We start from the raw sequence: 25,025 nt of genomic DNA on the forward strand, positions 1-25,025 counted from the left end.
CAGTGCCTTCCAGCCAGGAAATAAGAGGCAAATGCCTGAGGAAAACTGCTTGGCTTTACAGCTGTGAGAATTCAGATTATTGATTTGCATTCTGGCACACTCCTGGGCTGCTGCTGGTACTGGTGTGTGCTCTTTCTGCACTGTCTTCTTCCAGCTGAAGGTAAGGCTGTACTGTGCAAGGCAGTACATGAGTAGGGAGGAGGGTGTCCCTGGCATGGGGAACAGCAGTTGGAGATGCAGTCAGACATGCTGATGGGAGAGCAGAGGAACCCAGGGTTAGCATTAAAGCCAAGCAGAGAAACCAGCTCTCCTGAGCAGTACTCTTAATCCTTACCACCTTTTTCCATCAGCTCTGCAGCACAGGAAAAACTGGGTGAAAAGGTTATACTGTATTGGATCAGTAGGTTTGTATCATTTATGGGGGTCACTGGGAATCAGAAGAAGGTAACAGACCTCAAAACTGACTGTAGCAGGTGATTCTGCAGTCACAGTGCACCTGTTCTGTAAAGGAGATACGGATACAACACCAGACCAGAGGGCAAAGCTGACTGTCCCAGAATCTCACCCTGAGCAGTGCACTGGCATGTACCTCCTGGTGCCAGGCTCTGCCATCAGGAGGAGGGAGAGATTATGTCCTACAGTCACTTTGGAGAGGAAAATCAGCTCAATCTTTTTAACAGTTTGGCCTATTTGCTTTTTTGGTGTGTGATTATTTTATTTTAATTTAGCAAGTGATGAATCAGATCCATAGTAAAATGCAGCTCAGCCAGTGGAGCTGGTAGAAGGGAATTCTTTCAGAGCTTTCGGGGCTTGAATTTGTTGCCTTGGTGCTGTGACATGGAACGGGCCTTGGAAGGAACCTGAACCTGATTCATCGTTACCAAGAAAGCAAGATGAAATTTTTCATCCTTCACATTTTAATGAATAAATGCCATTTCCTCTCTGTTATTTAACTGCTTTTGAATTTTAATGACTTGCTTTAAGTGGTAATTACCAAATTCTCCCCACCGATGCCTGGCTGGATATTATCTCTATTTGATATTTATGAAGGCTGAGGTCCTCTAAATATAGAAGTGTTATAACTATTTGTTAAAATTGTGAAAAGCTGAGAGATAAAGAGAGGAAATGCCACTTATTCATTAAAATTCTGCAAATGAAAAATATCTTCTCTCAATTCAGCAGTTGATTAATCTGGTCCATTAATTTATGGTCATTCATATCTCCTTGCTTTTGGCTCTGCTGAAGTTTTCATACAACTGAAGTTTCCCTGATTTGAGCTGAGTTCTCCTTTTTTCCTTTGGTGTTGTGTTTAGAGACGTTCTCCTCTTTCTATCCTTCACACCTAAACAGCTTTGGATGATTTCCCAGAAGGGAAGGAGGACACAATGACAACACACTTAGCAAGAGATGCTTCAGTTCTCACGTGCAGCTGGGGGGAGGTCTAAGCTGAAGGTTTTGAGTAGCCTCAGGCTTCTTTCTCTATGCTACAATCCATAACTTGAAATCGTCCTACTTGGGACCCAACCTTCTCATTAAGAAGGGAAAAGAAATGTTTGTGGCAATGAATGAATCCCCTCCCATTGAGCCCTCTTGAGTAAGCATGCATGCCCATTAATAGCCCCATGAGAAGGAAGACCTTGGAGAAGCAGACCCCACTCCCACCCCTTCTGAATTGCGTGTCTTTGCAACCCAGAGGCTGCTCATTCCCTTAAATGCAAAGCTAATTTAACACAAAAATCACTCCATGGGGAGCAGCTTCCAGGAGGAGCAGCTGTGTCCATGCAGCTATTTTCTGCGTAGCTATTTTTTGTATATCTATTTTCTCCTCCACAAAGCCCTGCCTCCACCACCCAGTCCCTTGATCGTGTGGACCCTCATTGTCTTCTCTTTTTTTTCAGTGCCGGGGCTGGGAGAACAGGGTGCTTTATTGCCATTGACATCATGCTTGACATGGCAGAGAACGAAGGTGTGGTCGATATATTTAACTGTGTGCGAGAGCTGCGCTCCCAGAGGGTCAATTTGGTGCAGACAGAGGTAGGTGCCAGCAGGTCTTCTCTGACCTGTGCTGCTTTCCTGGCAGCTCCTCTGCTTCACAGGAGCCCAACACTTCGTTAAGTCAACACTTGCCTCCCATGTGATGGGATTATACAGAACTTACTTTGCTAAATATGGCCAGATGTGTGCTGAATCCTGTTTGCAGGCAGCTGCTCAGACCTCAAGGCAGGAGGACAAGCACTGAAGTTAAGGCTTCAGCAGTGCTGATCGATTTATTCTCATGGTAGCAGAGGTCGCTCCTGAATCGTTTGTAGGTTCACTGCAAGCTCAGTTTCTATATTGTATAAAGTGCAAGCTCAAACAATGAAACATCCTGGATTTAAGCACTGGGTGCTGATGAAGTCAGCTGCTCCAGAACGTACCATTTAGCAGCTGTATATAAACTCCTGTGAGATTGTTATCCCACTACACAAGTTCAACATGTGTTCCCCTCCCGATGGAGAGAGCAAAAGTGTGGAACAGAGAAGAACTTTTAACTTTGCAGATTTCTCATATCTCGTGTTTTGTTTAAGCTCTGGGAGCTTTGAAAAAACAGGTGGAGGGGACCTCCATTTGTGCTGCTATTGTCACTGATCACAAACCATTCTCAGTGATAAAGAGACCATTGCCTTGCAATTGTCTCCTTGAATTCCTCCCTGGCCAAACTCTGTTTTGTCCCAGCATTCCCAGTACTGGTGATTTACCATTAGACTTGTAAATTTGAAATGAATACATGAGACCTCACATTCAGTGATGGATGAAATATGCTCACAAAGCTGTCACATAGCACAACGTGTAATTTGTCTCCACATGAAACTGAGCCAAATATGCATAGCAGGCATGACTTAAGAAAAAAAAAGTGTGATCTGTATTGAAAACATGACTTTAATATCTCATCCCCTCCCCTGTACAGGAACAGTATGTATTTGTCCACGATGCCATTTTGGAGGCGTGTCTCTGTGGCAACACGGCCATTCCAGTTTGTGAGTTCAGATCCATATATTACAACATCAGCAGGATAGATCCACAGACCAATTCCAGCCAGATAAAAGATGAGTTTCAGGTAATGTCATGTCTTGGTCATTGCAGTCGGTATACTGAAGGTGTTTAATCAATATCTGTGCTATTGTATGATTTCCAGCATAGCAGAGGAGGGCGACACTGAGATAAGGTCTGATTTCGGATGATTCTTGTTGTGTTAGCACTGAATCAGGCAGAGGTTTGTTTTTAAGCGTGAGATTTTCAGCCTTTGGCAAGGAAAAGTTCCCATCACTTCAATAGAGCAAGGATTTTAATTTCCGCAGATAACGTCGTACTTCTCATTCCAGCAAATATTCAGTTGTTCATTTCCTTCTGTAATTTATGCAGAAACATTTATGCCTCAAGGCCCCTTATTAACTGTTCTTGTGGCTCGTCTGTTGCCTCAGAGTCTTGACAATCAACTTGTTGATGTCCTTCCATACAAAGAGAAGCGCTTCCATGAGCACTGCTTTCTCTAATTTTCAGTGAACTGAAGCCCTCGGTTCACCCGGAACATTTTTATGAATACCTTGTGGCCAGAACTGAAACCTCATATAATAACACAAGTGCTGGAGTAGTGTTTTTTGACTGGAGCAAGAAACAGGGACTGCTGGGCTAACAGCAGTGCGTATCCCACTCTGATAAAATGGGCCTTGGGACTCAGAGGCTGCCAGCCCTGTGCAAGGGTGTCTCCAACACAGCTGAGAACTCACCCTTCAGAACAGTGAACTGAGCTTCCTAGGCTGATTCTCAGTATGTCTGTAAGTCCCTTCAGGATTTTCATCTAACAGAATAATGTTGTGGGAAATTTAGAGCAAGATGATTTGGGCTGTAAAGAGAGACAGCTATTTATTAAGAAGCTGTTCTTAGTCAGCAATGAAAAGATGGAGATTACTTTTATTGTGGGAGATGCCCCTCTGTCCCCCAGCCAAGTGTCTTTTCCAGGAGGAGGCTGTCAGGAACTGTCTGAGCCAGATGCCTCATTCTCTCCCTCTCTGCACGAAGACAGAATGTGTGTGTTTTATCTGAAACCTTGCAGGGAATCATCAGGGTTGATGTAGTGAGATAAAGAGTGTGGATCCCAACTGATGACAGTTCAATTAAAAATAAAAATCTGGTTTTATCAAGTGATATCAGATCTGTGAAAGTGTTTCTGGTTATGGACGCTTGGCATGAAGGAGCCGAAGCCTGACTTCATCAAGTGCTGCTGCGCTATTAAAAAGAATGGCACTGCTCACTGTGCTTATTTTGTCATGATAGGAAGTGAGATTTGTCGCCCGCGTGCTTATTCTTTTGAGCTGCCAGGGGCTGGCAGCTCCTTTGGGAAGGAAATGCTCCTCCATGCTTTGCATAAGAGGTTCGTTTGCTGTCTAGTAGCAGGATGCTATTTTTACAGGGGTTTGGCTTAGAGCATTCTTCAGCCCTAATTGTCTGGCTTTAATGCATAGGATGGTATCTTCTGCTACAATCTTTATGAACCGGTTGATCTAACAGTATCTATTGGGCCAATTTGTATTATTTAGGTCTCGCTGTCCCTCAGGTAAGACTGGATAGATTTCTCATGCTCCGCACATTGCCTGAACATATAAAAGCTCATTCTGGGAAGTCTTTATGTTCTGAGTAAGCCACAAAAAACAAGTGAACGAGGGGAAGGACATAAAATAGACGGGAGTAAATCACTAACAAGTTACTCACCTAATTATCTGCACTGTCAGAGATTTCAGGTTTCATTATGCTTCCCTGCCAGACTGCCTGCTTCCCATCGTAGGCAAGGGGGGCTTGTGTGCATAGTTTAGAGCAACCACATGATTTCTGATGTCACTTTTCTATATGTAACTTCTTATAGCAGGTTGTCTGACCCTTCTCCTTTCTCCATTCACAACCTCTCTTTGGATGAAGTCAACGTCTCTGTATAAATGGTTGGCCTCTCGGTATTTTGTGTTCATCCATTGGTTGCAAAGGAATTCACAGCATGACTGCTTTGCTCAGGGAAGCAAACATGACAAGTAGAAATAAAATGCCATCAGATAGCTACTGATCTACCAGGGTTTAAGTGACAGTGTTAAAGATGCGTTCACTTGGATTTGCTGTTTTTAACAGCTGCTCAGTAACCTGGGCTGGTTTGTGGATGGATAACACAAAAGAAAATTGCATTTAAAGGAACACATTCTGTAAAGCTGTGGGAAAGGCAGATAAGGGTAAAAGACCAACAGCAAGACCCCAAAGATAAGGTGGGACTGGGGGAAGGAAGCAGCCTGCACGTCTCTCCACAAGGAAAGGATCAATCTAAATTACAGGGTGACAGCTTGACTGACTGTTCAAAACAAAACCCAACTCTTTTCTCTTAGGTTTTTGGGCATATTGTTAAAAGAAATCGATAGTTTGCCTGAGGAATCATGAGATGGTTTGAACCCAGTTGCCTTGTGGGTGAACTCAGGGTACTTGTGCACAGGATCTTCTCAAAGAACGAGGATGTATGTGCCCAGCCTGGAGAGGCTTCATTCCATCACCAGGTCAAAGCTGCAGCATGCAACTGTAATGGCCATTTCCAGCCTCTGAAAAGAACAGAAATGTTATCTGACTGATGTGGGGTTTTACAGCTGGAAGTTGTTATGTGGTGTTTAGTGCCCTCCATTTATGCTGGGGCTTATCGTGTTTGGGAGGGCACCTCAGGAGGATGTGCAGTGTGATGTGCTCTAACAGCAAAGAGCTCCTCCATGCTCGTTCTTTTTCCTTCTCTGGGATCCCAGAGATCTTCTATTCTTCGGTATAAGCATGCTGTGCAGATGGCATTGTTTTTGGAAGTGAATTCAAAGATGCTCAGCCTGCTTCTTTATTTCCTTCCCTTCTTCCCTGCCCCCTTCACAGACACTCAATATCGTGACACCGCGGGTTAGACCAGAGGACTGCAGCATCGGCCTTTTGCCAAGGAACCACGACAAGAACCGCTGCATGGACGTGTTGCCCTTGGACCGGTGCCTGCCCTTCCTCATCTCTGTGGATGGTGAATCCAGTAACTACATCAATGCTGCGCTCATGGATGTAAGCCCCCCCATCCCCTTCCCCTTATCACTACACTGGGCTTATTCATTCTTGGGTTGCTTTTCTGGTAGAAATGGATCCAAAACTAGACGATTTTTCTTGTTTTTTCTTCCCCGCCCCTCCCCTGTAGTTTCTGAGTGATATCTCCAAACTGGGCAAAGCCCCATGAATTTTCTCTCCTTCGCAGAAATGTGTCACTTGGTAATGTGATAAATCACAGCCTGTGTTGTTCCGCCTCGAGCTGCTGGGAAACTTTTGGCTTAGAAGCTCGTGAGGCTGAGGGTGCATCTTAGAATGGCAAATAAACCAAGTGGTGGTGGGACAGCTCTTCCCACTGGTTGCAGCACAGGTGGGAAGAGAAATGCTCACCAGGAGCTGCCACGTCAGCTCTTTGAAAAGAACATTTTGTGGTGTGGAGTGAGTGATTTATCTGAGCTACTGCAGTTAGGAATATGGGATCAGATGTGCAAGAAGCTTTAGGGAGGAAGGACATGAGCTAAGCTGATGTGAATCTGTCTGAAGGCATTTTTCCTTGCTTTGTTTATGGACTCACAGCACAGGGCATTTGTAGTGGGTGAATTATGTTGGTGGTTTCTTTTTACTGTAGTACCTAAGGTGCTTTTGGACAGAGGTGCCTTTAGAACTGCTAATTACTGCAATTGGAGTATATGTAAATATGATCTGGGGAGAAGCATCATCATTTTTTCCCCAGCAAAGTTGAATAGAGTCAGGCTGTGTTAACATCACCTACTCTTTCAGGTTTTGGGGAATAGTGATACTGCTGCATTTCAGAGGTAAAGAAAAATGGCCATAGAATTAATTTTAGATATATTTTGTTTTCACAAAACTGTGATGTTTTTATTGCAAATGTGCTCGAGGAAACTTTTTATTTTTCTGTGTTTAAAATGTGTTTTGTGCATTGGCAGATCTGCAGGAGCACAATGAGTTGTCTCATTACCTAAGGCCTGGCAATGTATTGGCCTGTTACCTCAAAGCTCTCATCTCCTTCCACACAAAATCCTGCTAACCACTTTTGTTTTGTGTAAAGAAAGAGGAGAAGCCCTTCCAGACCAATCACTTCCCAACAGCCTTTCTTTTCTTTCTCTGTACTTCTCTTCCCATCACCTGTGCACCCCAGAACATGGTGCAGCCACCCTGCAGAGTAGTGCAGGGCATGCACAGCACCCCTCCCACCATGGGCCCATTGCATCCACATCTGATAGGAGAAAGGCAGCCCCTGCAGCCACTAACTTAATACTTTGAGCATTTATTTATTTCTTTACTTTAAAACCAAAATCCGATTTATATTTTTTTTTAAACCCAGAATTATACCTTTTGATTCAAGTCTGCTTCACAGATGTACAGCACAAAGGACGGGGAGCATTTGTAGGCTCATCTAAGCATTGCCTGCTGTGGTTGAAAAGAGATAACGTTTTGAGCTGCTGCCCTTTCATCTCAAAGTGCCTCACAAAGATTCATTACCACCAACTCTGCAGAGGTTGGGACCACAGTTCCTCCCCTCCGTGGTTAGGGAAATTGAGTGCAGAAGGCTCTTCTGGTGTAAAAGAATAGCAGTGGAAGCTGAATGTGCACTCTGAACACACTCCCACGTCCTGTTAAAGGATGGCTGTCACCCAAATGTGCCACGTGGGTAGCATTATGCCATTGGGGAGCAATGGCAGATGAGGGCTAATCCCTCCTCTAGTTTCTGGAGTTCACTGCAGCAGAAAGGAGAGCCTTTGCTTCAAGCTGTTTTGTTTCCCATTATTAACATTACTGATAGTTGTAGTAATAGTAGTAATAGTAGAATTAGTATTATTTGCTGAGTCTCAAAATATAAATAATTGATTTGGGTAATCTCTGCTCTTGTGACACTTCCTTAATGAAATGTCTTCATTGGGTGCAAAAGAATCCCATTATGAGACATTCATTCATTGCACAGTGATAACAAGGAGAAGGATATGTGATTTGTATAATCTGGTTAAATGGCTCACATTGCCTAGCCATAGCCTCCCGGGTGTAATATTCGTTTGAATAAAAGTTGATTGAATTTTTATTTTATTATTTTTTTTAACTAATCTTATTCTTTTGTTAGAGCCACAAGCAACCTGCTGCCTTTATTGTAACCCAGCACCCTTTGCCTAACACCGTAGCAGACTTCTGGAGGCTGGTGTTTGATTATCACTGCTCCTCCGTAGTGATGCTGAATGAGATGGATGCTGCACAGGTAAGTGGTTTTTCATCATCTCAGCCACACAGCTTTATTCTGAGGTCCAGAAGGTTTTCAGTGGGTTTCTGCCACCATTTGCTTGTGACAAATAAATAAAAAGGAATAAAGAATGATAACCGGAATGTAACAGGCCATGTTTTGGGGTACTATGGAATAACAAGGGTCACATCTACATGCTTGACTCCTGAAGCAACTAATTCTTACTGCGATTAACAGCAATTAACTATCTATGTGTGCTGTTGCTGTGGGCCTAAGTTTTCCTCCCAAACCCATTCCCGTTTCCTCCCAGGCATATGTACTTCATGCCTGCCTGCTCACCCATTATTTCCAGAAGAATAAAACCCAGTGATATGCTGAAAACATCATAAGGATCTTTTCTCACACCTGGTTCTTAGAAAGCACAAACCCATCAGCCTCAGCCCATTACTGCTGCCGACTGCCTTTCTGCCAAAGGCTTCACCTGCGTTTCTTTCCCCTTGAAAGTTGCCGTTCTTATCAGGTAGTTTGTAATCACAGGAGAGGAGATTTGGCAGTGCAGTAAGTCACTTTGACAGTCATTCCAGTGCGGTGTCACCTACCTCGAGTCTGCAGCCAGTGCCAAACGCACCCAGCTACCACAGGAAGCTAAGGATAGCTTTAAAGTTTGCATCTTAGGAGCTCTGGAGGCAAGGTGTGAAAGTTTGATAGCAGTTGTGAAAGTGAGATTGCTGAAGAGGAAGTGTGACTTTGTAACAGCGTTACGCTTGCACTGTTATTGTACAGCAGTGTTGTTATCTGGCTGCTCATCGTTGCCTAGCCCAAGTGCTACACTGTAAGCATGACAACTGTCAGTGTATGGTTGTGTGCAGAAGATACCACATCTATGTGCCTAGGTGGAACACCTCGCTCATCTACAGGAGTAAAACACAAGTGGCAAAACCTGCTTATATAAAAGGTGTGGTTAAAGATAAGTATGTGATTAATAAAAATAGCAGATAGGGAAGTGAGCAGGGAAAAGTGCAAACCAACGCATGTTTTGGAGAACACAACAGACCATTTTAAGCACCATACAAAGGTGAGTCTGAGTGATCATTCACAGACCTGCTTTATTAAAAATGAATTTAAAGTTAAGTTTAATCTTTCTGCTCTTTGCGCTGCACCTTGGGGTTGGTTCCTACAGCTCAGCCCCCATCTCCTCACCCATTGGGCAAATGCTTTGAGAGGAGATCTGGAGGCTGCTTGAAAGTCTGGATGAAGAGTGAAGACAACCTTCAAAGGAGAACTTGCTTACGTGGGCTTGGTGTGCTTTGTAATCTTGAAAAAGTAACAAGGGCAAAGATGCATAAAATTACATGAATATCCCACCCAATTTCAGCCCCATATGATCAAAGGAAGAACAGGAATAGAGAATTAATGCAGTGTTGTGCACACACTTGACGTTATTACTGACGGTGATTGAACTTGAAAAGCTCGAGATCAAGTTCAAATGAGCACCCGGTGGTTGCAGAACTTCTCAAAAATTACTCTTGAAAATAGGAGGAAAAAAAAACACCCAGAAAAATACAATCTCAGCGGAAACTCTTAATGAGATCTCATGCAAAATATTTTCTTGCCATGATCTATTTCCAGATGGGTTTGAAATACTTAGATCATAATTTGTGTGAATGGTAGGGGTTTGAACGCTGTGAATTCAGTAGCATCAGCATAAAATGTTCATTTTGCAGAAAGAAATAATTCCTCTTTGCTTGAATTAAGATTAATTTGGTTGGTGCATGTGCCATTTCCTCGTTAACACCACACTTCTGTGATTCTACTGCATTTACCTGCAGGCGCTGATCTTTCAGTGTTCTTTTCTAACTCCATACCCATGTAGGAACTTGATTTTTTCTGCCCCTTTCCTTCACCTTTAGACCCTGGAATTCAATGGTTTTCATACTGAAAAAGAAAGAAAAAAATAGAAAAGTGAAGCCTCTAAAATAGGTTTCTTTTTGTCTTTAGACTTATAATACCAAGAAGTGCCCTGAAATGAGAAGGAGGTCTTTTCTGAGCAAACATATTGTGTAACAGAGGATTGGTTATGGATTTTGTGCTGGCTGCCCATCTGAAGTGATGCAAGACTGATGGTGCGTTCCCTTGTTAATATTAAGGTGCCTTCTGTTTCTTTTTGATATTCTCACTAGCTCTGCATGCAGTACTGGCCAGAGAAGACGTCCTGTTGCTATGGCCCAATTCAAGTAGAGTTTGTTTCAGCAGACATCGATGAAGACATCATCAACCGGATATTCCGGATCTGCAACATGGCCAGGGTAAGAGCAGTGAAATGCCACACTCCTTGTTTATCCTCACAAATACATTTTGGCACCGGAAAGAGGCAGAACCACAACCATGGTTTTGAGGTGCTGAATCGCTCACCTAGTAACAAAATTCCACTGCAGAAATGTAGTAGCTACTTTTTTTAATTAACATTTAATTGCATTAGTCTATATTGGTGAAAGCCTTTTGGCTGAAAGTAGGAAGTGGATGGTATGAACTGGAAATCTGGATTCAAATGGAATGCATTTTTCTGTATATATTTCAGAACAATTAATCAATTGGTAGAAACAGTAAAACTGTCAACATCATAGGAAATATGCTGGAGTAGTATCAACTGCTCCCTATCTGTCAGCTGCTCTGCGGTGTCTCTGAACACAAATGCAATATTTACCAGCTCGATTGGGATTCCTAATTGCCCTGCTGTATCATGTATCCGGAGTGCAGAACACTCTCACTGATACCAAATCAAGAGGGGATGGTGTGTGTGTTCAGTACTGTGCTTCACCCTTTCTCTGATTCCTGCCCCATTGCCTTTAGCATTGCAAATGCTCTTTGTTTCAGCCCCAGGATGGCTATCGCATAGTTCAGCACCTGCAGTACATTGGCTGGCCAGCGTATCGGGACACCCCGCCATCCAAACGCTCTCTGCTGAAGGTGGTCAGGAGGCTGGAGAAGTGGCAGGAGCAGTACGATGGGAGAGACGGCCGCACTGTGGTCCACTGCCTGTAAGTAGGGCTGGAAATTGTCTGTAACTTCATGAAATACATCCAGAAGACTGATTATGGATCTGGAAATCTGGTGGTTTGCCAAGCTTCAGCTGGGGAAAATGAAGTTAAATTACATCTGTAAGGTACTTCATGTTGAATGTTGTGCTGCATTATAACAACCTGACCTGGAGATTTTACTGACTGTTGTGAAGAGAAGCCAAAGGCTCTGCTGCTTTCTGCTGTGAGCCTCCCCAGGGGAGTAAGGAGAAGCAAGGCAGTGCCCAGGGCTCCCTCTCTACTGCTTCCAGGCATGGCCTTAGCCCTTCCCTTGTGCTGAGGCACTGCCAGCTCTCATGCTGCCCTTCAGAGCTGCGCTTTCACAAACACATGAGCCTCCTCAAGCAGGCTGGTGAATGCACCCCTCTCTTGGTGTACGTGCTGATGTGTAAGCTGTGCTTTCATCCCTCTCCTGGCTTCATCTGGTGCCTCTTTTCTTCTGTACCCAGGAACGGCGGGGGACGTAGTGGCACCTTCTGTGCCATCTGCAGTGTGTGTGAAATGATTCAACAGCAAAATATCATTGACGTGTTCCACATAGTGAAAACATTACGGAATAACAAGTCCAACATGGTGGAGTCACTGGTAAGCTTCTTTTCTGCACTTTGCTCCACCCAGCCTAAGGGTGCCTACATGGGGACTTCACAGTAGGTATATGGTTGTATGGTTTAGCCCAGCATGAATCAAAACCAAACGTACCGTAAATGCAGCAGGATTAAAGCTAGCCCTGTTTTGGCACGTGTGAAGAATCTTCCAGTCCCACTGCTTCTCTCCTGGAATAGATGTGGAACAGCCACCCTGGCAGTAAGGTGGGCAACACCTCCTTCTCCCTGAAGGTTAAACCCTAAGCTGCTGTCACCTTAGCTATGGGTAGCAGGTAGGATTTGTCTTCCTGTGTATGCATACAGCCTAGCGCTTGTTGCTGTGACAAGCCTTGAAATCATGGGGGGAGGAGAGTGCACCCCAGACCTTGCTCCCTGCAAGACAGAAATTAAACCATCCTGAATTCAAACATCCCAACTGATCATGCTGAATTCTTTCCTCAAAAGCAACATGTGTCATGAGGGCATGAAGCAAATAATGAATAGCCCACTGGGTAGCTGTCTCCTAGAGCATGTTTCTCTTCCGTTGATTATGACGATTCTTAATAATACTTGTTCAGGATCACATAGAAATACAATTCATGTTTGCCTGGTCCTGTCAAATGGACAGAACCATTAAGACCAGTACGAAAGAGAGAGGAGGCATGTTTTGCAGCTTGTAGAATGAATGTCCAAACAGTTCATCTCTATCCTAATATCACTGACTTCTGTTGTCTCTTTCAGGAACAGTATAAATTTGTATATGAGGTTGCACTGGAATACTTGAGCTCCTTTTAGCCCAGCAGAGGGGGGAGAGCCTCCGACATGGCAGACCCCGACCCCTGGCAGACGCTTCTTCCCTGTCCCACACTAGAAAGCAGTAACAAGTGTGGGAAGGAAAATCTCTCCTTCCTGGAGAAAAAGACTGAGACTGCACAGAAGAGCTGGAAGGAAGAGATGATGCCTGTGTTTGCTGCTGCCTGCTTTCTATTGGAGCATCTACAGCTTCTTAAATAACCTACTGTAAAAATAAGCGAAACGGGAGGCAGGCTGAAGGACTGGACTTTCTAATCCCCTCTGACTTCTTCTCTGCTCTTTAGGATTGTATTTTTGCCGTCCTTGCTGAAGAGTGGGGAAAGAATGGAACCTTTAGGAAAATCTCTTCTAAATGTCACCTTTTAAAGTTACTATTTTGTTCTCAAACCCCAGTCTTTAATTTCTGAATTTCATGCAGCAGTCATTTGGGAAAAATGAGATAGCCATAGGGAAGTTATGAAACGTTTCATTACAGTTTGCCTGTCTTATCTGGTTTTGTTTTATCTTCCAAATGAAAAGGCCAACACCAAAAAAACTCTGGATATCTTTCCACATCTGGTTCCTTTTAGCGTGAAGATGGTGGAGATGAGTTAGTTGTCTGTGGATTCACATCTTGGATTCCACGAGTTTCCTCCCAGTTTCTCCCAAGGCTGTGAATGAACTGGTTACATCTCTCTGGTCCATGTTTGTTTCAGTGCTGGTGAAGCAATATGAATGAGTTTCCCAGCCACTTAAACCCCGAAGTTAAATATTTGCATCAAACAAATTGCATTTGTCTTGCAACCTTGGTAACGGTGTTACCACATTTTTTAAGTATTTGCTGGGATGCAGTTTGTCTTTGAAAAACAGGGTATAAAGTAGGTATTATTGATCATATAATATGTATTATTATTTTTTTTTATTTATTATTTGTATTGCTGTAGAACTTAGGACCCCTAGTCCTGACAGGTCCCTGCTGAGCCTGGCTAGGCACTGTGCAAATGAAGAACAAAGGAGGTTCCTGCTCAAGAGCTTCGAATCTGAAGGTGATCTTAAAATTGAGTTTGATCAGGTTTTTCTCACTGTTCCCAATCTGTTGTACAGTCAGACATCGTTGAGTGATTTATTCTGATTTCCAGCCCCTGCAAATTTAAAATGGTAACGCATCCAAGCTGCAGGAAGAGTGATGGACATACACAGAAACCTGTTCTGGCATCTGCTAAGAAAAGGCTTCAACCAGCACAGCAACTTTCCATCTTAAGCAAAACAGCTTTTGTTTTGTTCTGTGCAGAAACACCTGTGCAACTCCTCTTCTTTGCAACAAACATCAGAAGGGTTTTGCCCAGGTTCTGGATCCCACTCTGACTTCTTAGAAGCTAAGAAATTTTTCCTCTGAAGGAGTTTGAGGAGCTAATCACTAAGGTCTGCAGGATAATGTCTGAGATTATTTTCAAATGAACAAGGATTTACAACATTCAGTATTTCGATTTAGGCAGTTATTTATCCTGAGAGCACAGGCATCCAAGATAGTTCAGTGTGTAAATTAGATTCTAGGTGATGTAGGTTTCTTCAAACGTAGACTTGCTTAAAGCTGGACAGGTAAGGGAAGAGTTAAGGAAATTCCACTTCCTTACCATTTCATAGTATTCCATCCTCCAGTAAATGCTCAGAAGCTGCTGGGAGCTCAGTCGTGTCAATGCCTCACATAGGGAGCAACAGAAACTTAACTAAAAGTTACCAGTTCCATATATAAATTCAGAAGGCGCATCTGCTTCATGGTCATTCTTTTCTTGATAATTATATCTTTGTCTTGACAATTGAATCTGATTGGAACAGTTATTGACTCAGATATAGCTGTACCTAACAAAAAGGTTGTCATGTCTGTCACGACCTGCAGCAGTCGGACCAGGCTCTTTATTTGGAAACTGATTCTTTCCTGCTGAGCAGATGGGAGGTCTGCATAGGATGCTGAACCACCGAGCTCATGTTCTTTCTGAGAAGCTTTGGATTCTTGGCTTCTTCCAAGTGAATACCTTGAAGGTCTCAGTCAGTTGTGCCAGAAAGCGTCAGTGGGAACCCCCTCACAGGAGCCTCTGCTGTGTGTCAGGTTGGGCCCCAACTTTCTGCAAGAAATCACAGGATCTACATTAGTTCACACTGGGGCTGCAGGTGAATGTCTGCCATTTCACAAAATTAATTGTTTTATCTTTTTCTTATCTGTTGCTGCTAAGCTGCACAGACAACCCTGCTGTAGAATAAGAGGCAAAGCGAAACAATGAGATATGAGAAGGAAGGGATAATGTTACTGTTTGAATTACAGGTGGTTTGCTTGGGGGCCATTTGCAAAGAAGAGGAGAGAGAAAATCCTGATCCCAGGGTGGGATTTTGCAATTGCCAAGGTGAGAAGAAACTACCAGCAAAATGTTCATGGCTTCACTAACTCCAGAAAGCCAGAGGGAATGACTCCCAATGGATGCTATGGAAATATTAATTAGTGTTTAGCATTCTGTTAATTTTGCATGGAAACTAGCATACCCATAGGTCACTTTCGGGAGTTACTGAAAGACTTTTTCAGGCACTCAAGTTAATAGCCAGGATAAAAGGAATAGAGAGGTAGAATAAATGACAGTGTAACCAAGAAGGGTAGAAGGTAGTTTCAGGCTAAGCAGTAGCATGAAGGAAAGTGGATTACAAAGCCAGCAGTCAGTTGATAGGAGGGATGTATACATGGAGAGAAGCAGGTGTTGGGTGAGTTGAATAGAAGAGCTCTTGCAGTGAAGTTGTTTAAGGTCCTGAGGTAGGTTTAAATGTATTTTCATGGTATGAGACATGCTAGTACAGGGTCAGGTGCAAGCAGCAGCTGGCCCGCAGTAACACACCACATGCTTTTAGCCCTCTGCAAATGCAAAGTGATAGCATAAATTTCAGTCAAAGGACTGTAAGCTACATTTTACCTTGTATTTGCAAAGAACAAGTTCAGTGCAAATCGTGCTGTTTCATACAGCACAACTGTTAGCCATGACTGAATGTGTGCCAGCTCAGGTCTGTGTTTCAGCCTTCTGGTGATGTTCAGCCTACAGCCGGTGTGGATGGGTGCTCAGCAAACACTATGGGTGATGTTGGTTGTGGTCCAAACTGTTCCATCACCACACAGGTACATTGATTTTTGGGAACCCAGCTCTGGTCTGTATTGGCTCAGGGATCCTTGCACTGTTTTTTACTGCACAATGCATATATGTTGAATGTGAATTAATGATAAAGAGAAAAGAGCTTGCTGTAAATAACCTCCTTACCTTGAGGTTGTTTAAACTGTAGAGAGGAGCCTGTAGCAACATAGGTAATGTGTTTGAAGCAAGACTGTGGATGTTGGGTCTGCTTTCTCTGAGAGAGAAATTTAGAGGTAATAAAGGAGGCTTTCTCATTCTCGAGAAGACTGACAATCAGGACAAGCTTTCCAACCTAAGTATTGCCTGCTGCTGTTGGGGAGCAAGAAAGTAAGGTAGAAAAGAGGAAGTCCTCGGTGACCGGGTTTTAGGCTGTGTAAATATGATATTTGACAGTATTTGAATAGTCATGATGAAAACATTCCCATTCTGACATCCTTCAGGATTGGGTGAGAATTGTTTGTTGACGGTGTAATATTGGTCAGAGGTGTAATCTGAAGCTCAGAAAACCAGAAATAAATAAAGAAGAGTAAGAGTACAGGGACTGTGTCATACACAGGGCAAATAACATCTTGAATTATTAAGGGATGTACCTGAAGCAAAGAATACCAGAGGTACCTCTGGTTGGATGCTGGAGAAGGAGGAACCTGAGCTGTCAGCTGGAAAGAGATAGACCAAAATCCCTACAATGTACAGTAGGTCTTGACAGTATATATTTATATATATTTGTTATCTCTGTGAAAACTGCATCCTTTGCTGCCATCTTTTGATATTTCTGCCCTCTCCCTCCCCCCTCCAAACAATGGCCTGTAAAGAAAATGGTAGTTGACCTCCTGTAGATGGACCTGAGATACTTGTTTGTTAATGTGAAGGAAACATTGGGAGTACAATGTCAGTGTGAAGGTAGGGACCACTGGTGGCAAACAAGCAGATGGGAATTGGTGGTTTTATTTAGTAGACTGAAATAACTGGTGTTCTCTGACCAGGGGAGTCTCTGGGCTGTGGTTTGTAGGAGACATTTCAGTTCATGATTGAAATTCATTAGCAAAGTTGCCTGTAATGCTGCTGTACTTAGTAAGCTCCAGCTAGTTTTATTGATGCACTAGTTACTCCCCCTCAGTTTTCCTACCTTTTATTCTGGATCTGTGAACTCTCTGTGAAGATGTCCAGTGGCAATGCAAGACCCCCCAGCGACAGATCTAAGCCTGCAGATGGTAGAGTTGTTTTTCCATGTCATTTGCATGGATGGGTCCTTTAGGAGTAGTTGGTTGGATTTCCCCTGGCAATCTCAGGCCAGGTGCTGTGGGTACACTGCTCTTGGTGTCCTTTGGGCCAAGGGAGGAGAGAGGCTCCCATCAGCGAGTTGTTCTGAAAGCAACTGAACCTGTTGCTGTCTGGAAGAGAAAGAAAGGATAAGGAATCTCCTTTGGGAGAAAAGCAAACAGTGGAGGAGGATTAAATGGTGTCCTGAGACATGTGAGAAACTTCCACTTTGTTCTGTCTCTTATTCTTGCAGGGATTTACTTACGTCTTTCCCACTCTTCTGAGTTTGTGCCAGGATCATAAAAAAACAGGTAGCAACACATTCCACTCTGCAGAACTCCCTAGAGGGGGAGCAGGCAGTGTAACAGAGGGAATAAATCTCGAGGAACAAAGATAAAAGATTACCTTGAGAGGAACCTTCAGATCTGCGGTGCCTCTGTCTGTCACACATTGTACAGTCCTGGCATATTCCTGCATTTGCGGTTCAGTGCAAATGTTGCACTTGGAAAACGTTGTCCTATAATAAGTATAAACAGTATCACATTGGTAGCTCAGTTCACTTTTAGTCATTGCAAAGGGCATCTCAAGAACTTGGTTTGATTCTGCTGTGTTCTAATTTGAGGTTCTTCCCTAAGTGTACAAAGTTCACTCCAGCTTGTTAGAAACACAGATGGGACCTTGTGATTAAAGTGCTTTAGGATGACCTCTGCCTATGAGCGTGAAGCTCAATATATGTCCTTGAAGACCAGGAAGTGGTAGAGCCAATTACTGCACCTTCCCTGCACAGACCTTTCTAGGAGCAGAAACTGAGGGAGCGAGCTAATTAAGGTTTGCTATACAGAAGAGAGTAACGAGGATTCTGTTAACCCTCCTACATTCATACTTACTTAGATTGCAGTCTCCTATAGCCATACATACATGCTATACAATTTAAATGCAAGTGCCCTTCCTTCCCCTGTCCCCAGTTCCCTGTAGCTCTTCCTCCATTGCGGGCCATCCAACAGCATAGAGGCAAAGCACACTTTCTGCAGTTTTGGCGAGGGATGCTAGGAAAATGCATCATGTAGTACCTGTTTATTGACTTGGACAAGTATCAGTCACCCTCCTCCTCATAGACATACCTGAAGAACCTACAGCTGAGTGTAGCAGTCGAGTACATTCATGTGTTTTCATACACCAAGGCCAAATCCTGGTGGCTCTGAGTTTGATGGAGAGACTATCAGTGTCCTCGGGTCTGTAATCTTTATTTTCTGCGTTAAAGGATTTTTAAAGCCTCCCTTATAAACAATGCACTGCACTAAGAATTACCTACAGCGTCATGTCAGAGTAGCACAGCTGTGAAAACCTGATCTTTCCATCCTTGTCCCAGTGCATCTAGCAGAGTGTCCACCCCTGTTCTCTGGTTTCAACCTACGCCTTAAGAAACAGAACTGTGCAGCAGACTGGATGGTAGATGCTGGTGTTCCCATAGTATTTATTTGGGAAGGGAAAAAAAAAAAAAGAAAAAAGAAAAGGAAAACATTTTTCTTGTGAACCGTGAGCTGATTCTAAGCTGCATGGCCATGAGCCAGTTCACACTGTTGGAAGTGAGGTTTGCTTCTTGTTGTGGCGTGATATATGCTATAGGTGTGACCTTTGGGACCAGTCTTGGTCTGTTCTGTACAGGTTTCCAATGGGGTCACTGTAGTGGAAGCACTTATTGCAAATGATGTTTCCATGGAGGTTTTGTAAGGGAGATCTGTTACCCTGGAACACAGCTGTTTGGGGGACTTGGTGAGGTGCTTGAGCAGGTGGCTCTGTGGAGGTGTACCTCCTTCTGTGAGCACTTCATCCTTTGCTGGGCACCTCATGAGTTTAGCTATTCAGAAAGCCTCCCCAGGGCACCTGGTGGTGGTTGGCATTGCTGAACTAGCTCAAACGCTTCCAATGCAGGAGTTCAATGCATATGGAGCAGAACTGGCATGACCCTCCTCACCTCTGTAGCCTGTTCTTAGGTCTCCAGCACTCATGCCATGCTTCAGTGCAAAAGCTGCAGCTCTACCCTTGCCACATTTAACCCATACTGACTGAGCGCGCTGACAGAATTCACTCCCACGTTGATTTCATCTCCTTCCCCCCCCTGCGCCAATCCTGTTGAAATTGAAATGCTGTAGCATCACTTGTTGCCAGAGCTGTTACTGCTGCAGTCAGCGATGCTGCAGCTGTGCTGGGGTGAGCAGGACCCTGCCCGGTGCCCCACAGTGCTGCGTCAGCGCGTCTCTGCTGTTGAGATACTGCCCCCATCTCCCCCTCCTTTGGCCTTTATGGATTACTGGTGAAACTCACTTGTACAGTTTGGATGTTTGATAGATAAAGCACGTACGAAAAAATAAAAAAAAGGAAAAAAATATAAATACAGAAATCTCAACACTGTGCATTCAGTGTCTTTTCTTTCTAGCTTAAAAGAAGGAAGGTAAATAATGTCAAGTCAATGAATATCAGATATATTTTTTGACTGTACATTACAGTGAAGTGTAATCTTTTTTTTACAACTGCGAGTCCATCTTATTTATTCTTGTAAATGTTCCCAGACAATGTTTGTAATATGGGCTGTGTTGCAAATCCATAAAATAAATCTGTGATCTGAGATTAATGTTTTACTAAGAGACTCTCGTGCTCGTGCCTTTTCTTTGCACAGACAGGGGACGATGTATTGCAAGCAGTACTATTAGGAACAGCGGGTGGTGGCATGGGAAGACACGAGATAGCTTGTCACATTGATGGGCAGCTGGCTTGATTTCATGAACGCCGTTCAGAAGTGGCTCAACAGCAGCAAAGGGAATGCACCCAACATTTCAATCTAGCTGCAGCTTTTGAGACAGCCCTCTCAAAAAGCCAATGTACAAAATTACAGGCTGAGAAGTGCAAGTTAGAACTGAACACGTTCTTGCAATGTTTTCTATCTAACGGATATTACTGCCTTGTTTCCTTGGTGTTCAAGTGCTGCGTTGCTAATGTTGACATTGCTAACGTTAAACACGTTTTTCTGGTGCTTTCTATAGGCGGGTATTTTGTGTGCAGGTGTTGTGTGCCAAACTTGAATGTAGGATGCGATGTCAGTAGCAAATATTTTCACACATCCACCAGCAGGCTGCCATGCTCATTCATCCACAGCCACGTGGCAGTGCTTGGCATCCAAGGCAGTCTGTGTAAGCAGGAGGCTGCAGGCAAGGAAGCAGACAGGGATCCTCTACACCAAAGACCACTTTATTCCCTCAATGCAAGCACGAGTGCATTGAGATTCACAGCTTAGCGCCAGGAGAGCCGTGTCTTGCTACGCTCATACAACCCAAGCGGTAAGAACTAATTTGTTTTATATCATTAATTAGCCATGCTAAAAATAAACCAGAAGGATGATGTGGCTCTTGTTTATAATCTACCTTCAAAGCACATTTATTTCTCTATGCATGTTTTCTTTTGCAAATACTTTGCTTTTTTCATTGATAAGAAGAAAACTCCCCAACAGCATTTGCTCACACATGTACTGTTGTTCCAGGCAAGCAGATAGGAGGCAAAAGTTGATGCCAAAGTGAGCTCCTCACCACAGTGTTGCACTTGGCGTGTGTATGGTGTGAATCCACAGTGATGTCATCCAGCTCCATCACTGCCTTCGAGTACAGCTGCTCTCATTTGCTAAGGTTAAACCTTCAAGCGCCACACACTGTGCTGATATGCAGGTATTGTTTAAAAGCAGATGTCAAAAATGGGATTGGTCTTATTACCTGGATGGAGAGAAAAAGACCTCTCCAGAAGGTGAATCAGGCTGGGACAAACAGGTCTGTTTTCTCCATTGATGAAGTTAGCTTGATGGCCCAGAGAAGGAACAGAATTAATTCTTCATGCCTATTCCTGGACATTAATCACCTAAGCCATCTGGGTTGGCCATTGCAGGTCCTCCCTCTTTGGTCAAGTTCAACGTTTGAAAATGATGAAAATATAATAAATAATATTTTTAGGGGGGGAAGAAAAGCTGTTCTGTATCAATTTTACTTTTGTAAACTGATACATAACTTTAATTTTACAGAATTGGCTTATGTTTTTTCTTGTGTTTTATTGAGCTTTTGTTTTCTAAGTCATCTCTGAGTGTGTTTGGGAGAATGTCATACTTCTTGCAGAGAATGTTTATTATTGGCTTGTAAAAGTTTATCCATTAAGTGTTAACGTCTGGTGAATCAATAGCTATGGAGCATTTATGGGGCAGGTCAGTGGGGTTATTTAAAAGTCTGTAACATTCAGTAATGTGTTTATAAACACCTACAATGTACTCTTCATGCCAGAAGCAATATAATATTTAGTACTCTTTTATTAATATAATGCCTTGTAAATGATATACTGGTAAGATAAGCTGCAACCAGATGGATTTTTCAGCATTGTGGTGAAATAGCTTTTTTATTGCGTATATAAATGGTTCCCTCTAAAACATTTGTGAAAGGAAGTGTGGCTTGCATAGGGGAGTGGATGAAATACACAGAACCTTCTATGGTTAGAGCCAGAAGTTGCTAACCATAACGCTCTTGGTATCTAAACACGTGGGGTGGTAGAAAAGGCTTAGGGCAGCTCTTAGATCCACCGTGGACTTAGTATCTCAGGAAAGTTCTTTTGTTTTCTTCCATCTGTGTGATGTAAGGTTTGAATAACGTTAGGAGATAGACCATTGATGCCACCCGTCTCATGGACTGTCTCTGATATTGGCAAATTATGTAGGAAAAATGCTAGTGGTGTGTACGTTTGTAATGGTCTTTTCTGATGCAGTACCACAGTGTGGGGTATCACAAATGAGAGGTGAGCTTTTCAGGACTACAGCAGTTTCCATCCCCTACTCTCTGGGTCCATGGGAGAAAAGTGTGATTTTACATTGCCTCTGTCCCTACCCTCTGCCTGTTGTGCAGTGCAGTGCCCAATGCAAACAGACTCCGTTCCCCACCTTGTTAAGCAAAATAGCTGCAAAAATATCAAGCAGTGAGTGAGAACAAAGTCAAAGCTGAGCTCTGGCTGTAAGCATGCAGATAATTCTCACTGGCAGACTCCTACTGCTGCTGTTGCTTACATGAATCAGCTCTGCAAGTTTGGAGACTAATTTTGGAAACTGCAGCTTGGGAGTGATAAGTCCAGGTTATAAAGACACTCCAACTGTGTGTGAGCCTGTGAGAATGAAAAGCAGATGCAGCTTGTTGAAAGAGAATGGATCCCTGTCCATCCCAGACACTGTAACAGCTCTTGGTCTGAAAGCACGTGGGATGAGGTCAGGATTTTGTACACATCACTCCATGGAAAATAGTGCTGTTGCCAAAGTGCTGCTGCTGGCTCTTGGACTTCTTCATCCTCCACTTTCAAAACAGGTATCCCACTGAGGACTGAGCACTGAAGCTGTGTGAGCAGCGGCAAGTCTTTGCATGCAGGGGGAGGCAGACGGGAACGTTTTGTCTTGGGAACGTGAGTGCAGTAGGGGGATCACTCAGGATGAAAATAGTCACAATTTCCTTGTGCTTCGATGGGGTTTTGCAGCTCTGAGGAAGCACTAAGGACACAGTGCACCCTCTGAGCCCAGGGGTGGCCTTTTAAAAGAAGTTGCAGGTTTATTCTTTATTTATTTTAATGAACTCAGATGGAGTCAATTAAGCACTGAACTTTATCAACTGCTTTTTCCTATTCTCATTTGGTGCCTTTCATTGGGAAGCAGTTTGCTTTGGTTTTCAGGGCTGCCCCCAGCCCTCCTATCTGACACACTGATGGTGAAGGGAAAGCTGTTGCATAGGATGCTCCACCAGCCTGGCTTTCTTCATGCTCCCTTGGATAAAATATCATTCTAATGTTCCCGGCACCTTCACTTGTGGGAAATCCAGGCTGATTTTTCTCCAAAAATTAACTTTTGTGACTAACAAATCTTGTATCAGTCACATAGAGAACTTTATATAGGGCAGACATATATATATGGCTTATAGAGTCTACTTATATAAATATGTATAAATGCATATATAGAAATGCTTCTGTGAATATCTAGATACGTAAATAGCTTTTAGGGTACTTTCTGTAGGGTTATCTGGCAAGCTCAAGTCTGTGTGTGTTATCCTGGGAAGCATTAGCCATGGTGGACATGTGCTGGAGGGATCCCTGATGACAGAGACATGGGCTGCTTTTGCTGCTGTCATCGCAAAGGCCACAACTTCATGGCTTTGGAATTTGCTCCCAAACCTTTCCAAACTTCACCGTGTGTGTTGACACCTCCAACTCCCTTTGCAAGTGCTGTGAGAATGCGGCTCATCAGGTGACAGCAATCCAATTTTTCTTACAACCTCACCTCCCCATCCACTGCAGGAAACCTAACCTAAAACCCTTTCCTCTTCCTTCTCTATCCAGTGCCACAGCATTTCCAGCAGGCCGCCTTGGGTCAGCATTTGGCCTTAATTTATGTCCTTCCATTTGGAGCAATGCGTGTGTGAGCAGGAGGGGCCGTGTTTGTTTGCAGCACAGTGCACGCTGTGTGCATAGAAGCACAGGAGGCGACCGGCTGGTAAACAGAATGTAAATTTCTGAATGCTCTCTTAAACCTGTTCAAATCTCTGTGCTGTGTAGATAAGGCCGAGCTGTTGTATGAGCTGACACAGTAGGAACAAACTTCTGGCGTACGAGCAGCAGCCACAGCAGTGGAAATTGTAAAGCACCTTTATTCTGTGTGTGTTTTTTTAATCAAGGTAGCAGCAACTTTGAAAGGATGATTTGTGTGGTGTGTTTGCAGGAACACGCAGAAAAACATCAAGAGGGTTGGGAAGGAAGGGGGGGAATCTGAGCAAGCGGGAACAGTCTGATCTAATCAATCTGGGTGCCTCAAATGTCATCACTACTCTACCTCAATTACCTTCCAGTCTCAAGTTATTACAGATTTTAATGTCCTTTAAATGAGCAAAAGCCCACTCTTCCCTGATGCAATTCTTCCTTTGAGGAAGCATTAACCTAAAACTGGTGCCTAAACTGACCTTTAGCTTTCTGCTGGAGATAAAAATGGATGATGAGATGGAAGCAGTCGAATCTGCTTTTCTGCACTGAGACTCCTTTGGGTTGGTATGAGCACATCACAGCAGGCAGCTTGGGGTTCTGCCAAACCACTTTGGAATAAGGGCTTTGTTTTCCTTGGCTCCACAGCCAGGTAAGGAGTCTAACAGACATAAAAACTTCGGAGATGCTGACTTCCACCCAAAGCAAAACGTGAGTGTATTTTGAAACAGTGTGACTGCATCAGGTTTAAAAGATGTGCACAGAGCAAATGTCCCCAGGTGTGTGATGGTGTGTGGCTCACAAGAAACATCAAGGTAAGTCTAATTAGATAGGAGGTAAGGTGTAGGCTGCCTGGTGCGCCATAGTATCTCATACCACGCTTTGTGCATGCCTGGTTCCACTGATGCCACTGTCACTGAAGCACTGACCCCTTCAGTCACATCAGGAGAGAAGGAGATGCTAACAGTGAACTAATCAATGTAGTTAACAATGGAACCACTGCCTGCAGGAAAAGTTCTTCTAGCTACAGTTTTGCTCCTTTCAACTAAATGTACTGATTAAACGATGGCCAAGGCAGAAAATGGCTTGGTTTTATTTTTAAAGAATATCAGCAATAGCATTTTACAAATCCAGCAGTTTCCCTTGTCCAGAGGGAAAGTGGGCCTTGACTTCCTACATGAGATGCAGTTGCCAAGAGTTGTTCACATCCTGTCCCAGCTTCGTGGTCCCCACAGCGTGTAGTGCTAAGACATAAAACCCTTCTGCCATCATCTGCCTGTTTTCCATTTTGAATACACCTGCAATTGCA

General features: G+C 43.6%; 1 protein-coding gene across 1 annotated transcript in view; it reads left to right on the forward strand.

Annotated features, from left to right (window-relative positions):
• The window catches only part of PTPRT (protein tyrosine phosphatase receptor type T), a 143,008-nt gene extending 123,178 nt beyond the window's left edge, over positions 1–19,830 (forward strand). Inside the window, 8 exon segments of the mRNA XM_015881395.1 lie at positions 1,899–2,034; positions 2,948–3,097; positions 5,923–6,096; positions 8,192–8,323; positions 10,486–10,611; positions 11,180–11,343; positions 11,832–11,967; positions 12,708–19,830. Coding sequence (XP_015736881.1) covers positions 1,899–2,034; positions 2,948–3,097; positions 5,923–6,096; positions 8,192–8,323; positions 10,486–10,611; positions 11,180–11,343; positions 11,832–11,967; positions 12,708–12,761 — 1,072 coding nt within the window. The 3' untranslated portion in view covers positions 12,762–19,830.
• Positions 19,831–25,025: the final 5,195 nt, after the last annotated feature.

Source organism: Coturnix japonica, chromosome 20 (assembly GCF_001577835.2).
Source record: "Coturnix japonica isolate 7356 chromosome 20, Coturnix japonica 2.1, whole genome shotgun sequence".
In the NCBI taxonomy this organism is placed as follows: domain Eukaryota; kingdom Metazoa; phylum Chordata; class Aves; order Galliformes; family Phasianidae; genus Coturnix; species Coturnix japonica.